Consider the following 17,919-nt stretch of genomic DNA (forward strand, 5'->3'; position numbering starts at 1 on the left):
GTCCATGTAGCCGCCAGGAATCAGACAGAGGACGCTTCACTTCGTCACACACACACACACACACATGACATTGGTTTAGCGTTAAGTTGTTTGCTGCTCAGCTGCGCCAAATCCTCAAATCAAGATCTTCTTCTCTGGGGCTTTCGGCAGGCTAGACACTACTATGGCTCATTACTGCCTCTCAGGTTTAAGACTGGATTGCGCCTATACACGGAAGCTTGGTTTACTGACTGTGCAGAGAGCCAATCATATGGGGTGGCACCTGGGGTGGCCAATCAGATTCTAGGGGTGGCCCATGCCACCCCAGGCCACTCCCTAGACACGCCACTGCTTTCAAGAGCCGAGGATTCGTTTCTGTTAGGATTTTGTGAACACACAATATCTCAAAAGAACTAATAGAATGTGTGCTTTCTCTGTCTAAAAGAGTTAGTTTGTAGAGTTAGTAGTTATGTAAGCATTAGCAGTTGAATACAGCATGGTTTCAGCGTCTTAAAATTTATTCTGAGATAAACGGCTTTTTGTGAAATTCGATAGAACAGTCACTTTAACCATTCATTTTTGGCATCAGTAAGACGTCAGACATCTAAACAATAGTTTTGAACAGTCATTTCCTCCATAACAGCAGGAAACACCCCTCTCCTTCAAACTCCTCCCTCCGTGTGTGTTCTTCTTGGCTGCAGCGGGCGTGTCACAAGCTCGTTTCTGTTGCTGCTGTAACCTCGCGTCACCAGGCTCACTGCTTTGCTGCTGCTGTGCCTGTCTGCTGGCGGCCGCTGTGCAAGTCTGGATGGATGGGCTCGCTCGTTTCTTGGAGTTTCGGTTGAGAGCTTTGATGAAGCTTTTGCGATTCTGGTCATATTTATGCTGCATGTTTCAAAGTGTGTTCCACCCGTAATCTATTATGCAAATTTGCAATCCCGCACCGCCAGCAATCAGCGCGTTTTCGCCAATCCATTTTCATGAGAATGGCTTCCTCACACTGCTTTTTGCTTGCCTTCCTCTAGTCAGGAGAGCACTGTCGCCACTTAGTGGGTCGGTGGAATGGGTTGTACACGTTCGGTGGCTCCAATATTTATATAAGAGATGTAAAAGGGTTAGATGCACATCCCACGGTCAAATTTTTTTTTTTCATTTTTTTGACGTAAAAACACGTCATTGGCAGTCAACCGTTGGATTTTGTTTGACGTAAAAACACGTCATTGGCAGTGAACGTGTTAAAAAAAAAAAAAAAATTGGACCGGGCTCGCAGCCCGGTACCAAATGCGTTGCGGCCCGGTACCGGTCCGCGGCCCGGTGGTTGGGAAGAACTGCTCTATGCCATCAAACATTCTCCAACAACTGCCAACATCCTCAGACAACTGCCTGTTGGTGTTTGTCCGTGTTTGTTGGAGAATGTTTGATTGGTTTGCCTTGTGCTTAACTTTAACTAATTATAAACAAACTCATCAGAATGATGAGCACTTGAACATATGTCAGTGTGATAAGAACTACCTAAAATGACAGAAATCACCAGAGGGCAATCGAGGTGTTTTGGCTTCACTTTTTGGGAGCTGACATGACGTCCATATATTATACCGTCAATGGTGGAACTGGAAACTAACTATGAGAATAAACAGAGATACAAAGAGTTAAAACAATTCACCTGCAGGTTTATGGAGCCTGAGTTTCCCCTGGTGTTCGAACCTGTGGAACAGACAGTACAAAGATTTTTATTTGTGTGTGTGTGTGTGTGTGTGTGTGTGTGTGTGTCTGTGTGTGTGTGTGTGTGTGTGTGTGTGTGTGTGTGTGTGTGTGTGTGTGTGTGTGTGTGTGTGTGTGTGTTAGTTTACACGGTTGAAAGCAACTCACCATCACTTTCTCTCTTTCTCTTCCATCTGTAGAGCAGCAGACTGACAGCCAGCACCACCAAAACAACCACAACAACAGTCACACACACAGCCACGACCAGGAAGTCACCTGGGCGAGAGAGATAGAGGGCGAGTGGGGAAGAAGGGAGAGAGGGAGGGAGAAAGAGAGAGAAGCAGGGGGTGCAGGGCCAAAAAGATGAAGGGAATAATATAAATGAGAAAATCATCCTATTTTATGTGGATATCAAATAGTTTGGAGACAAACTGTAAATCATAAGTCAGATGTTTTCTGAATGACAGCTGATTCATCTATAGCTTATCTTGTACGTTAACCAGTTCGTCTTCCTCCAGCTGACCTGCCTGCAACAACAACCAGAGCTGATTCCTCCTCTCCAATTGAGACAAGTAAGACAATTTCACATATTTTGTAAAAACGATATCATATTTTTCCACAATGTAAAATGTTTTATACATGCATTAGCCTACACGTAAAAATGTCATACCTTTAGAGGAGTTTACAGTAACACAAGATAGTTTAGGATGTGTTGAACATGTTAACAGTGAAACACATTCTGTTATATGTTTTTAACGTTTTTTCTACCTTTAACTAGGCAGGTTTTAACTTAAATTAATTGATGCTTAAACAGTCTTTTCTACTTCCTGCTCTTTGTATTGACGTGAATTTGGTTGGAAGAATCTTGTAAGGTTGCCCAAAGTTACAGCCGTTTTGGGATAGTGTCTGGGAAAGCATGAATCAAATTCTGGGCTGGCAGGTCACACTATCGTGTAAATGGTTGCTGACTGACCCCCCCACAGGAGATAATTGGCTTGAAATCATTAAAGAAATTCATGAAATGGAGAGACTGACTTTTCTATTGAGACTGCAAAATGACTTATACATCACAAGATGGACAAAGTGGTGACTATATTTATCAGAATAAAGAATGTGGATGGTTTGCCTCCCCCCTGATGTATAGTAAAATATGCTCATTGACCTTCACTTCTGATGTGGCTACGCTACTTTTACTTTTGTTTCTGTCTTGTCTTTTCTTTCAAGAAGATCTCACATGAACCCAACACTGTGCTAAGACCCCTGTATCTACACCCACTGATCTACACCCAACACTGTGCTAAGACCCCTGTATCTACACCCACTGATCTACACCCAACACTGTGCTAAGACCCCTGTATCTACACCCACTGATCTACACCCAACACTGTGCTAAGACCCCTGTATCTACACCCACTGATCTACACCCAACACTGTGCTAAGACCCCTGTGTCTACACCCACTGATCTACACCAAACACTGTGCTAAGACCCCTGTATCTACACCCACTGATCTACACCCAACACTGTGCTAAGACCCCTGTATCTACACCCACTGATCTACACCCAACACTGTGCTAAGACCCCTGTATCTACACCCACTGATCTACACCAAACACTGTGCTAAGACCCCTGTATCTACACCCACTGATTTGTATTTGAATAAGAGCTTTACATGGACTGGCAAAGCTTTTTTCTTGAGGTTTTATGTACTGTGACACTGGTTTTGTTTGAGTTAGTTTTGTTCCCTTTTCTGTTTTGAAAGAAGAAGAAAAATTCGAAGTAAAAAAAAAAAAGTAATTGATGCTTGAAACACTTAGACCCAGTTAGCATATTCACCATGTAATAATCAAATATAGCCACAAGCGGCAATTGAGGGGTCCAAGCACGATTTGAAAAGTCAAACAGACAAAACATTCCAGAAGGTAAAACGACACACACAAACTGACATGTTGTGAGGTTCAGACATGCAGTCTTAGCTTTAGTGTCGGCCCGTGACTTCTGTCAAGTTCATCTTTTCATTATAATCACATTGATGGAGTTGTTCACAACTGACAAACTTCCTATTATTTGTCCTTAATAACTGATGAGTTTGGAACGGACACGTCTGGATTAGATCTCACAAACTTCCACATGAAAGGTTGAGCCTTTACCTACTGAGCCAAATAAACACCTGGTATAGGTTTAGTGAGGAGAAACTAACTAAAGGGAGAAGTCATGTGATACTGCAACCTATGGCAAGTAGGACTTGTCCACCTGGGGATTCGAACCCTGGACCTTTGTAACTCCAAAGAAGGTGTCTTTACTGCCTGCTCCACTGGAGAGACATTCATGTTTAGACACAAAACATTACAGAAGGTAGAACAAGAACAGCGCTCACTGCTTCACTCTCTTTTTCTGTGCAGAGCTGTGATTTGATGAAATTGTCAAATACATTAATTCCTTCATGCACTGCAAGTCAGGTGTAAGAAGTAAACTAAATGTGTCTCTCCTCCTCCATCAGCTGTGATCCCAGTCTTACCTGGGTTGTTGGTCTTGATCACTGCTGGGTCCAGTTTGGTGATGATGTCCTCCTTGACACCAGAGAGCTGAAACACACACTCGTACTTCCCCCAGTCTTCAGGTTTGACTGATGAAACGTTCAGCTGAACGCTCGTCTGGACGGTCCCATCATGGTTGGGGAGGATCTCTCCCTGGTCCATGAGGTCCTGAAGCTTCTCTCCATCTCTCCTCCAGAACAACATGGCTCTGTCTGGATAGAAACCTGTAGCGTGGCAGGTGACTGGAGAGGAGGGAGACTTCTGGAGGAGAGACACAGAGGGAAGCTCTGGAGAGAGAGAGAGAGAGAGAGAGAGAGAGAGAGAGAGAGAGAGAGAGAGAGAGAGAGACACACACACACACACACACACACACACACACACACACACACACACACACACACACACACATACAAATCTTTGTACTGTCTGTTCAGGTTCAAACACCAGGGGAAACTCAGACACCATAAACCTGCAGGTGAGTTACTTTAACTCTTTGTATCTCTGTTTATTCTCATAGTTAGTTTTCACCATTGACTGTATAATGGTCGTCATGTCAGCTCCCAAAAAGTGAAGCCATCTTGATTGCCCTCGGGTGGCTGGCTGCAGTACCGGTCATGAATTCTGCCCCCTTCATGTTAGTGGACGGGGCATGAGCCAAACTAAATAATCAAATATATTTTCTCCAAAGATGGTTTCTGTCATTTTAGGTAGTTCTTATCACGCTGATTTATGTTCAACATCTCTCTACACCTCAACCCACCACCAGGCACACAATCAAGACCACATCGTCAACAACATGGGGAGAGAGCTTGTGAATTGAATTGAATTGAGAGGAGAGAGAGAGAGAGAGAGGGAGGCCAGGGGAGACAGATAAAGAGGAGGAGGGAAGAGAGAGAGAGAGAGAGAATGACGAAGACAGAAACAGGGAGACAGAGAGCGAGACAAAAAGATGTGTGCAAACAGAAAAACATCACAGTTGTACTATGTGTGTGTCAGTGTTGACTCCTGAGTGTGTTTGTGTGTGTGTGTGTGTGTGTGTGTGTGTGTGTGTGTGTGTGTGTGTGTGTGCGTGTGTGTGTGCGTGTGCGTGTGCGTGTGCGTGTGTGTGTGTGTGTGTGTGTGCTGGTTCATATCCACTGTCATGTTTCTCTACATTAGAAACAGAAGAGACAGATGAACATTGTTGTGTTGATGAAACTACATCAGGTCATGTGACTCTACCTGTTCTCTGCAGAGAGCTCTTCCCATAGGACACTAACTCCTTCAGCCAATCAATGCAGGTCTGTGAAAAATACTTCTTGTTCTCTGCTAACTGAGCTGTGTTCTTATTCAAGCTCTCTGCGGTTCTGACAGCCTGTGGTTTAGCAGCGATCCATGTCCATGTTGTCATGTTCAACACCATCAAGTCTTCTCCATCATAGCCATGCTGAAGAAAAGCATGAACTTCTCCTGTCTCATCATCCCATTCACAGCCATCCATCCTCTGGTAGGTGTGGACACCTGAGAGAGAGAGAGAGAGAGAGAGAGGGAGAGAGAGAGAGAGAGAGAGAGAGAGAGAGACACACACACACACACACAGAGAGAGAGAGAGGGAGACGGGTAGAGAGAGAGAATGGATTCTCTGTTGGTTATTATGGGATGGACAGAAACACTATCAGTACGTATGATACCAGGCGAGCATGGTATTAGTTAGCAGAAGCTACTGTATTTAATATAAATGCAACACTGTGTGTGTGTGTGTGTGTGTGTGTGTGTGTGTGTGTGTGTGTGTGTGTGTGTGTGTGTGTGTGTGTGCGTGTGTGTGTGCGTGTCCGTGTGCGTGCGTGTGTGCGTGTCAGTGATGGAGGCTACATCTCTCTGCTACTTTACAACAAAGCAGAATGAAAAACATTTCAGCAGAATAAAGTGAAACATAAACAAACCTCCAGTTTGATTAAAGAGCCACTTTATGTTCTCAATGTTGTTTTTGGAGATCTGCCGGTCACTCAGACACTTCTCAGTTTGTCTCTTCCAGTACTGTGGATCATCTGCTGTTGCGTTGATCATCCAGTCCTGTTTGGGTTCTGCTCTCTTGGTGTTGCTGTCACAGTGAAACACCTGAACTCCATCCACAAACCCAACTTTCACGTACTCTGGGATGTTTGGGACTCCAGAGGATCCAGTCTGGAGATACTTCAGGGAGTGAGTCACTGTGGGACAAACAGGGCAGGAACTCAGCTTTTGAGTTACATTTTGAATATATTTGTACACTAACAACACAATAAAGAATTTCAATCTCTGTTCAATGATGTCGCCAAATGACACTTAATTCAATTAATTAATGCACTCTTTCAAACCATTCTATAGATTTAAACTGCTTTACAGTGAGCAGCCTCCACGAGAACTGAACTCATTTTGTGTGATTTATAAACTCACTAGTAGAGGAAAAACTCTAACATGCTGCTGGTGAGTGGACACACATTGTCAGATGAAATAATACTATAATATGAGTGATGTGAGTCAAGAGTGATCATCTGAAAGCATCAACAGGCTATAGAAAATATATATTCACATCAATTCTCTATTAAACTTATCAATACTAGGAAGGTTCAAATGTATTCACGCTCATACACTTAAAAGCAGATGTGAATATATTTCTATATAATTTATAATTATATAATTATACTTATAATTATTTATAATTATAATTAAAGGAAAGATTTGAAATGTGATCTTACCTGGAGATGCATCGTGAAACAAAAGGAGCAACAAAACCAACTCCTTCATCTTGTTTTGGTAAATATGTTGTATTTAACGATAAAGATATCTCAGTGACATTCAGTTAAGTCCTGTTTGTATGTTTACAGCTTTGTCCTTGATAAGTCCTTATTCTGAAGATGAGGTTATAGGCTAGTTGTTATCTTGTCTGAGATGAGGTTATAGGCTAGTTGTTATCTTGTCTCAGATGAGGTTATAGGCTAGTTGTTATCTTGTCTCAGATGAGGTTATAGGCTAGTTGTTATCTTGTCTCAGAGGCACAGCAGTGGCACAGCATCAAAGCTGCTCATGTATGTGGAAATGCTTTTTTTAGTTGAGCGTGTGTCTTGTCACAGGACAGGAAACGAACATTGTGGTCACAGCAAAGGAACAAACACATCATACTAAATTACATCTTCAGAATAATCTTCCCTTTGTTCCCAAACATATGATGCATAGCCTGTATTGCTTATAGCCTTTCTAAAATAAATAATCTAAAAATTATATCTATAACAAACTTTTATTTTTAAATAAAACAAGTAGATAGGCCCAGTCTGGCCCAATCACATCTTTAAACTCCTCCCCCTCAGGCTCAGTGACGTATGTACATCTACAGACTGCAAAAAAAAGAAGTGTCAAAATGGATATGACAAAATTCAAGGGAGGTGTGGAGAATTCACATGTCAAATAAGGTCAGGCCCTTCAGGCAGATGCTGGCAAATGTGCAAATGTGCCACCGTGGGGGGCACGGTGGCGCAGTGGTAGCGCTGTCGCCTCACAGCTAGAAGGTCCTGGGTTCGATTCCCGCTGTGGGTGCTGAGGGTGTGTTCCTCCCATATCTTCAGTGCCTACTGCCCAGGTGGGCTATCTCGTCGAAAGGGCCTTTCTGTGTGGAGTTTGCATGTTCTCCCCGTGTTACCTGGGGTTCCTCCATATACAGTATAACCCTCAACTAAAAAACATGCAGAAGATTGTTGTCTGACCAGCGGCGGTTGGAAGAAGTTGGTCCCTGGGCGCTTCACTGCAGCTGCCCACCGCTCCTGGCCTGAACCATGGAGGACGAGCCAGGATGGGTCAAACGCTGAGGACATATTCCACAGCTCCTCCAACGCATGTCAGGCCAACTAAAGATGTGGAGAGAGAGACGATTAAACGCGATTTCAGACGGACAAGCCCGTCTTTATTGTCACACGATTACAATCAACACATGCATGGAGGTGTCACAGGGTGATGCATTGGTGTGTGGCAGACATGTGGGTGTTACAATTAACCTGGGGGTGGCACTGTCTGGAGGGGGAGTTTTCTCTTTTCGCGGGACTCTTAATTAACTGGGCACAGTGGCTGTGATTAGCGCACGGGCTCTGTGGGTGGTTCCCTCAATTGCTCCGGGCTGTTGATTAGGAGATGCAGAGCCGGTGTGCGGGAGAAGAGCCTGGAAGCCAGCCGTGATACGGACAGGATGGAGGACTGACGTGCACCAGTCGAGAGGAGGAATGGCGGAGCTGGGGAGCAGTATTCAGCCCTGCCTGCGGTTTAGGTAAGATTTGGTGGGGGCGGCTTTGGCTGGGACGGCCAAGGTACCTCCTCTCCCTCGCGTACCTAAGGTCGCACCGTGGCTGATGCACGGGTGAGAGGGAGAGGGGGGAAGGCCCCGGAAGCCGCTCCACCATGAGCTGTGAGCCGCAGGTGGGGTGAGAGCTCCCCAGTCTCTTTCTGTTTCAGCTGCCATTCCTCCTCCAGACGAACACGAAGTCAGAGTGCGGCAGAAGCAGGGTGTGTAAGCTGTGCTTAGAAGAGACGCCGGAGAACACGAGGGGCACGGACGAGTCGAGCCGACCGGAGACCCAGACGAGCCGAGCAGAACCTGAGACCCGAGAGGCGGAGGAACGAGACCGCTTGGACGTGTGGGACCAGCCAGGGGAACGCTGAGATCCCAGCTCGTACGAGCTGCGCCTGCGAGGGAGAGAGGGGACAAGAGCGACAGCGGGAGACGCGCTGTGTGAAAGCGGAGGGGTGGAGGTGCGCTTCCCCCCTCCTTCAGTTAAGTCCCGCTCCATTTTTATTATTTTATCTTTGTGTGCCCAGCTCCGTGAGACAGACGACGCGGGTCTGCCTGCAGGCCTAAACCCCAGACGCAGTAGAACAAACCCTCAGTGGAACTACTATAGTAGGCTACTGCACTGAAGGAGGACGAGCCCTTAAGGCGTGTTGTGAAACTATTTAGTTGGTGTGATTTACTTGCAATAGACGTGTTGCATCGAACTGGGTTGAACTTGGTTGCAGTGGATTTGGTTGCATTTCAATTATTTAACTTGGCTCATCCAAAGTGACAGTAGCCTACTAGTGAGTTAGCCTACTAGTGAAGAACTCTTATTCCCCTGGGGAACCAAAGCATTAAAAGCCTGCTCTGTTCTACACCCTCTTGTCAGCTGGAGGCGTCAGGAGAGGACGGGGAACCGGACGAGAGGGAAACACCGCAAATGCTCTGGACTGCAGCAGACACTGGACGTCACACGGACGCTGGACTCTTTTTTTAACTAGGCACATTTTTCTATTGTATTTTAGTAATAAAACTCATTTGTTCCAACTTTCCACCTTGTCTGTGTATGCTGTTTGGGCCAGCACCACTCCCCAGTAGAATCCCATCTCATTCAGTCACGCACACACCCGTGACAATTTTGGCGTTGTCGGCAAGGATTTTCTACTGGGTTGAGTAACTGGCCTGGCAGCATGCCAGGGGGAGAGGAACAGGCCGCAGGGCCATCAGTAATGATGCCATTTTTTATGGGGGGCCCATGGATGCAAAAATTTAGTGGCTGTGGTTCCGAAGTTAAATTGGGGGAATGGAAACGTCAAATAGAGACTATGTTAAGCTTCCAACCACTCAGTGACTCCCAAAAAGCTGACTTTGTGCTAAGCTCATTGGAGGGGGAGGCCAAGAGGGAGATTTTGACTTTGGAGAGGGAGAACAGGAACACCCCCAAGCAAATATTTGATGCACTGTTTGCATTGTATGGTGACAACACTCATGTCTCCACCCTCCGGACTCAATTCTTTAACTGTAGACAGGAACCACAGCAGTCGCTTAGGTCATTTTCTCTCCGCCTGCGAGAATTGTTTTTCAGGCTGAAGCGGAAGGACGCCACGGGCCTGGGAGAGGGTGATGTCCTGCTGCGGGACCAGTTCATCATGGGGGTGAGAGAGGGCCCCATCCGCCAAGAACTACGGCGCCAACTGAGGAAAACCCCTCGCCTGTCCTTCGACGAGGCCAAGTTGGAGGCACTAGCATTGGAGGAGGAACGAGATGAACAATGGGCGCCTTCTATCTGCTTGGCAGTGGATAAGTCGACGCCCTATGCTCAACCTAAGGTAACAGACTGGAGGCAGGAACTCAAGAATGAAATCCTCAGGGAGGTAAAGGAACAAATGACTGACATGACCAAAACAATTTTATCTGAACTGAAAGACAATGGTAGGCAGGACACCTACTCTCCACCGGCCCCACGCCCAAGAGCACATTTTAATGAGTTTAGCAGCAACGGGTCCAGAGCTAGACCTGTGGGTGGCCCTTCCAAATATAGGTGGGACCCTCAAGGACGCCCAATTTGTAATAACTGTACTGAAGCTGGACATGTTAGTCGTAACTGCCCCTCCAGCTCTGCTAACCAGGATTTTTAGTGTCTCCAGCCACCGAGGTTAGACGTCCCCAAAGGGAACACCGGGGTAGACCCCTCCGATACAGAGATTAGTTCTAGGGACTAGAACGCTTTGAGTTGGGGCGGGTGTCACAGGGTGATGCATTGGTGTGTGGCAGACATGTGGGTGTTACAATTAACCTGGGGGTGGCACTGTCTGGAGGGGGAGTTTTCTCTTTTCGCGGGACTCTTAATTAACTGGGCACAGTGGCTGTGATTAGCGCACGGGCTCTGTGGGTGGTTCCCTCAATTGCTCCGGGCTGTTGATTAGGAGATGCAGAGCCGGTGTGCGGGAGAAGAGCCTGGAAGCCAGCCGTGATACGGACAGCATGGAGGACTGACGTGCACCAGTCGAGAGGAGGAATGGCGGAGCTGGGGAGCAGTATTCAGCCCTGCCTGCGGTTTAGGTAAGATTTGGTGGGGGCGGCTTTGGCTGGGACGGCCAAGGTACCTCCTCTCCCTCGCGTACCTAAGGTCGCACCGTGGCTGATGCACGGGTGAGAGGGAGAGGGGGGAAGGCCCCGGAAGCCGCTCCACCATGAGCTGTGAGCCGCAGGTGGGGTGAGAGCTCCCCAGTCTCTTTCTGTTTCAGCTGCCATTCCTCCTCCAGACGAACACGAAGTCAGAGTGCGGCAGAAGCAGGGTGTGTAAGCTGTGCTTAGAAGAGACGCCGGAGAACACGAGGGGCACGGACGAGTCGAGCCGACCGGAGACCCAGACGAGCCGAGCAGAACCTGAGACCCGAGAGGCGGAGGAACGAGACCGCTTGGACGTGTGGGACCAGCCAGGGGAACGCTGAGATCCCAGCTCGTACGAGCTGCGCCTGCGAGGGAGAGAGGGGACAAGAGCGACAGCGGGAGACGCGCTGTGTGAAAGCGGAGGGGTGGAGGTGCGCTTCCCCCCTCCTTCAGTTAAGTCCCGCTCCATTTTTATTATTTTATCTTTGTGTGCCCAGCTCCGTGAGACAGACGACGCGGGTCTGCCTGCAGGCCTAAACCCCAGACGCAGTAGAACAAACCCTCAGTGGAACTACTATAGTAGGCTACTGCACTGAAGGAGGACGAGCCCTTAAGGCGTGTTGTGAAACTATTTAGTTGGTGTGATTTACTTGCAATAGACGTGTTGCATCGAACTGGGTTGAACTTGGTTGCAGTGGATTTGGTTGCATTTCAATTATTTAACTTGGCTCATCCAAAGTGACAGTAGCCTACTAGTGAGTTAGCCTACTAGTGAAGAACTCTTATTCCCCTGGGGAACCAAAGCATTAAAAGCCTGCTCTGTTCTACACCCTCTTGTCAGCTGGAGGCGTCAGGAGAGGACGGGGAACCGGACGAGAGGGAAACACCGCAAATGCTCTGGACTGCAGCAGACACTGGACGTCACACGGACGCTGGACTCTTTTTTTAACTAGGCACATTTTTCTATTGTATTTTAGTAATAAAACTCATTTGTTCCAACTTTCCACCTTGTCTGTGTATGCTGTTTGGGCCAGCACCACTCCCCAGTAGAATCCCATCTCATTCAGTCACGCACACACCCGTGACAGAGGGCCACAACACACACATGCTGACGGTGGCCGGTGAAATTTGTCCTCTGCATTTAACCCATTCTGGCTTTGTCCTTTCCTCCGGGGGGCAGGCCAGGAGCAGTGGTCGCTTTCTCGTACAGCGCCCGGGGACCGACTTCGGATGTTGTCGTCACTGGTCGGATGACGATGACGATCTGATCTTCTGCATGTTTTTAATGGGGGGGGGGGGGGGGGGGGTTATATACAGAGGAGCCCCCCTGGGGGGGCACGGGGAGAACATGCAAACTCCACACAGACAGAAAGGCCCTTATGACGAGATACCCCACCTGGGCAGTGGGCACTGAGGATATGGGGGGGAACACAACCACAGCGCCCACAGTGTCCCAGGCGAGAATCGAACTCAGGACCTTCTGACTGCGAGGCGACAGCTCTACCACTGAGCCACCGTGCCCCCCAGACAGAGATACAGAAAGAGAGAGAGAGACAGAGAGACATAAAGAGAAAGTGACATGCACGCAGAGGCAGGGCCTAGCGGCACTGGAAGAGGGCACAGGAGCGGAGCAGGCCGTGGTGCTGAAATGGCCGGAGGACGGGTGACTCGGGCACGTGGAGTGTGTCCCGTCGCTGTCCGAGGTGCTGACCTACCTTCCCGCCTCAGGAACGATGGCGGGAGACGGGCAGCGCCAGAGCCAATGGAAGGACAGAGACAATAATTCAATAACCCCACTGATTGTGTGATGGTCTGCACCTGGTCAACTGCCTATTTAAACACGTGTCATTTCAGACCCAGTTGCTGATTATTATCGTGTGTGGCTGTGGTCCTGACCTGCTCTGAGTTCCTCCTGTGCCTGTTGGATATTTCAACTCCTTGTGACCTCTCCTGTCGGACTGCCTGATCTGTTCATTGGACAATTTTCCCGGTTTTAGTTTAGTTGGCTCCGCAGCCCCGTTTAAGTCAGTGTAAGTCTGCAACCATTTCTGGCAAACCTTTGTTGTTTTACTTTTGGTCAAGTCAAGTAAAGACTTTGAAACTGCTTTTTGTCTCCGTGTCTCTACCTTTGGGTCCACACACACGCACAGCCTTACAGAAAGACAGAGACAGAGAGAGAGAGACAGAGACAGAAAGAAGACAGAGAGAGAGAGAGAGAGAGAGAGAGAGAGAGCGGCAGAAAGCAGAGGAAGGGGCGCAGATAATGCGGGGCAAAACCTGTGTGTGTGTGTGTGTGTGTGTGTGTGTGTGTGTGTGTGTGTGTGTGTGTGTGTGTGTGTGTGTGTGTGTGTGTGTGTGTGTGTGTGTGTGTGTGAGTGAGTGAGAGAGCGCTGTGTGTTTAAACCACAATCAACAATTGCTGCTTCCTTCAAGAGGAAACCTGTTTGCTGCCAAAAGGACCTAAACACCTCTGCAGCTTTCACACCTAAACCACACTTTGCACTGAACAAGAATTGCGTGCTGAAACAACTATGACAGCATGATCACATCCGTTTGAGTATCTTCTTCATATCCTAATTAATATTCACTCAGTAATAGATGAGTGTAATTGTGTTAATATTCACATCACATACTTAAGACCTATGAATTCAAAATGTTATTTTATCATGTTAGGAGGAGTGTGAACTGGTCAAGATGTGCTCTGATAGGAAGACTGCAGAGCTGAGAACGGCTCACTCTAACCACAACACTTCACTTCCTTTAATAAGTTGTTTTTAGTCACACACACACACACACACACACACACACACACTGCAGGCATTGCAGTCCGATTGATGGAGTTGGAGCTGATCAATTGTAGGTGTTTTTGGTCCAGACGACATTTCGGCTAATAATAATAATATATGAGATGTCGTCGAAACAATTGATGGAAGCGTAAGTCTTGGGGCGGACATATCTGATCAATACCGGAAACCGCGAAATATTGTCTGCTCTGGGTTCCCAGATTGGTTCTTATTTAATCAAACAAACTTCAAACTTCAGATTCACTGGTTGAAACTTTATACTGTGTGTGTGTGTGCGTGTGTGTGTGTGTGTGTGTGTGTGTGTGTGTGTGTGTGTGTGTGTGTGTGTGTGTGTGTGTGTGTGTGTGTGTGTGTGCGTGCACGCGTGCGTGCGTGCGTGCGTGCGAGTGTGTGTATTGGGAATACCTGAGCTCAATTATCTTACAGCTAATATAACAAATTGGATGCCAGCCACTGCAGCTATAGATTCAAATCAACCCTGTAATTGGCAGTGGCTTCAATAAAGAAATTCCACTGACAGTTCCGGTGTCTGAGTTTTTGTTTTTATATGGACATTCGTCTGGGTGGAATAACACAGTAGAAAAGTAAAATAAATAATGCATCATTCTGCAAGAACTACACCCACTAAACTAAAGGCAGCAGAAAGAAGAGAAACAAAATAAAGGTCCCCCACCCACTGTTGACCTTGCCTGCCGTCCGGCGGCCATGAACAGTCTTTAGCACTTTTTGAATTTGCATGGCAATTCATAGGGGTCTGGACGTAAGCCTATTCACCAGCAGTTGTTTTTTTCCAGACAGAACTGTGCAACATATCTGATTGGATAATTGATGTAGGCGGGACAAACCAAAATTATTATGACGTTACAGAGTGCGACAATGACCAGACTACCATAATGGCAGTGGCAGCAAAAGAATCAATAGCAAGCAACGAATTTGTCAGTCAAACTTAATGGCATTGATTAATTAAAAAGGGGAATAATTAGCATTTTTAAAAGCTTGGAAGTGACTGTGAATGCTGCCATGCTTGTTATTGCTCAGAGGCATTTCCAGATTATGTCAATCCTGTTTGCTACTGTGATTGGTCCAAGATAAGACCAACCAATCGGGTAGGACAAGACATTACTTGAGCGAATCAGTCATGGATTGGCTCGTTTGAAAATGCATTTCCCATACCTATATAAACATTGTCACTCCCACCCCCCCTCCCCATAAGTTGATTTGCTTGCATTTTCTTTGTCGTTGACATTGGACAAATATCTAAATGCTTTAGGCCTCCATTTGCCAAATAACATAAAAGCACATTTTGGTGTAACTGCCCTTTCAATCAAATGTAATTTGTCACCACTTCATCACTTCAACCACCATCTTCAGCCACTCCCCTTCCAGGAACTTCCAGGAATTCATCAACCCAAGAATAATCTATTTGTGTCAATCTTCATTCATGACCAAATAGTTTCTTTAGAAGAGAGGCAAAATCCATGTCTTCAGAGGTTAAGTGTATTTGGAATGCTTTTGTACAGAAGACACAACACCTGATCAAAGTTTACGATGAATACTGTAAGGATTTACATTTTAGCTTGCCAGGGAAATCGTGTTTTAGCCTAGCATAGATTAGACATTGTTTACTTCACAAAAACTAATCTTGCAAAAATGAAACATTCTTAATCTTGAGGCGTTCAGTCATTACACCCTTGAACACATAACATTCAGAGATGTTATGTTGTGCTGTTGTCCTGATGACTTACACTGTAAGTCATCAGGCTGTGTTCCAATAAGCCCACAGACGCAAATGCTCCAGAGGATTATGTTGATGATGACATAATTATGTGTTGTGTTCCGATACAAACGACAATCAGTTGATATATTGTCTCATTATGTTTTTGATGTTGTTTGTGACATCTTCAACTGACATAATTGCTTGTTTGTTTGGGTGGGTGCGTGTATGCGTATTCATGCAAGTACGCTTGCAAAATGAGTCAGTGTTGACTCCTGAGTGTGTGTGTGTGTGTGTGTGTGTGTGTGTGTGTGTGTGTGTGTGTGTGTGTGTGTGTGTGTGTGTGTGTGTGTGTGTGTGTGTGTGTGTGTGTGTGTGTGTGTGTGTGTGTGTGTGTGTGTGTGTGTGTGTGTGTGTGTGTGTGTGTCAGAGATGCTCACAAGTCATTTTTTGCAAATCTAAGTCAAGTTTCAAGTCTTGGAGCTCAAGTCCAAGTCAAGTCTCAAGTCTCTTATGGATGGGTGTTCTATCATCTGCTGCATACCATCCGGTCTGCTTAGAACAGTGGTTCTCAAATGGCGGTCCGTGGCACTTTGCCAGGGGGTCCGCGAAAAGTTTTCAGGTAAAAAAAAATAAAAAAATGCTACGTGTTACTTATTCCTTCTCAAACTACTTCCTACATGGTGCTAGTCTATCAAAATATCTTGGCTGTCATTGATTGTGTTGCATAGTGGTTTTCTTCTGTACTGTTGACAAATTGGCAATTGGCTGAAAAACATTTGAGAACCTCTGGCTTAGAACACTGCATAGCTAAAACCAAGGAATTCAAAGCATGTACTGTATTATCCTCACTACTTTATCTATAGCATAGAGTATCAGCATTGATTGGATGACATCAGTATAGATTTCCGTAATGTTAATGCACCAAAAAAAATTAAATAAAAAAGAAAGATTGTTCACAAGTCCTAAAACTCAAATCCATGTCAAGTCTCAAGTCTTTGAGGACGAGTCTAAAGTCAAGTCTCAAGTCACTGTGAGTGAGACTTAAGTGCGACTCAAGTCCAAGTCCCAAGTCCAAGTCCCCATCTCTGGTGTGTGTGTGTGTGTGTGTGTGTGTGTGTGTGTGTGTGTGTGTGCGTGCGTGCGCGCGTGCGTGCGTGCGTGCGTGTCTGAGTCACCAGTCTGAGTCACTTATATTTCAGAGAGTCAAACAATAATGTGACATTATTCTCTTGCTCATTTAATAGTCTAATTCATAACTAATTAACCTGCAAAGCGCAATTCAAAGCGTGCGCAAATAGGAAGTGGTGTGTGTGTGGACTGTGGACATGTATGAGACTGTGTGTAGGCTAGCCAGATACTATACAGCCCTCAGGTGGGTGATTGTTTCAATGTGACCCAACAGCACATGGCCGCAACCTTACAAGCCCCCGATCCAAGGAGAGATAATAACACACAGGCCTTACCCGACACCCACTCCTGCATATTCATCATCATCAGATGATCTAGCTATAATAATTAAAGTTTTAATTGTTGCATGCAATGAGACGCGGAGATTCACATTAACATGATAATCTAAGACCCTCTGGCAGAATATTTAAATGTATTTGCGGCTCCCCTGACAAATACTAGAGCTAGATTCTCAAAACACAGCTTATGCCTAGTTTACACTACAAGACTTTCCCCCCGATTTTTACACAGGATTTCCAGTTGGGCTCAGTCTGTCTTTGTTGACTCTAGTCTGCAGTTGTTGTGCCAGTTGGCAGCAAAATCTGTTAGTGTATACTGGGTACAGATTTCTAATCTGTTAGTGTAAACTGCCTCCAGATTTCATGATCAAGAATTTCAATGCATTTTCATGGCAAATGGCAAATAAACATGAAACCATTGCAAGGAGCCTTGGGGTTTCACGCTTGGAAAAGTATGCATTGGTGATTCAATTTGCATTTCTTTTTCAGTGTATGTTACTAATGTGTAAAATTGAGCTTTGGACAGGAAGAGAGGACAGAGGAGGAAGGAGGCGACGACTGGCAGTTCCAGATTTCAGTCTGCTGAAGCCAGACCAAGAATCCAATAAAGGTGCTGACGTGAAGCTCCTGGTTCAGAAGGCACGTGTTGATTGAATCAATGAGAATGATTAAAACCAGTGGTTTTCAACCTTAGGGTCGCGACCCTAAGTGGGGTCGCCTGGAATTCAAATAGGGTTGCCTGAAATGAAAATGAAAAAAGAAAAAGAAATACACCACATACAATTTAATACTACCGAAGATGATTAGGGTCACTTGCGATTCTCTTT

The 17,919-nt window shown here is 46.1% G+C and overlaps 1 protein-coding gene across 1 annotated transcript; it reads right to left on the minus strand.

The window, feature by feature from the left end:
• Positions 1–1,577: 1,577 nt before the first annotated feature.
• On the minus strand, positions 1,578–6,609 carry LOC310771183 (major histocompatibility complex class I-related gene protein-like; the record flags this gene model as incomplete). The annotated part of the gene is made up of 6 exons (XM_083663840.1): positions 1,578–1,600; positions 1,849–1,956; positions 4,198–4,503; positions 5,438–5,716; positions 6,304–6,405; positions 6,579–6,609. 6 exons carry the CDS (start codon positions 6,607–6,609, stop codon positions 1,578–1,580), a joined length of 849 nt encoding a protein of 282 aa, XP_083519966.1.
• Between the last annotated feature and the right edge of the window lie 11,310 nt (positions 6,610–17,919).

Source organism: Poromitra crassiceps (genome assembly GCF_964638095.1).
Source record: "Poromitra crassiceps genome assembly, contig: HAP1_SCAFFOLD_401, whole genome shotgun sequence".
In the NCBI taxonomy this organism is placed as follows: domain Eukaryota; kingdom Metazoa; phylum Chordata; class Actinopteri; order Beryciformes; family Melamphaidae; genus Poromitra; species Poromitra crassiceps.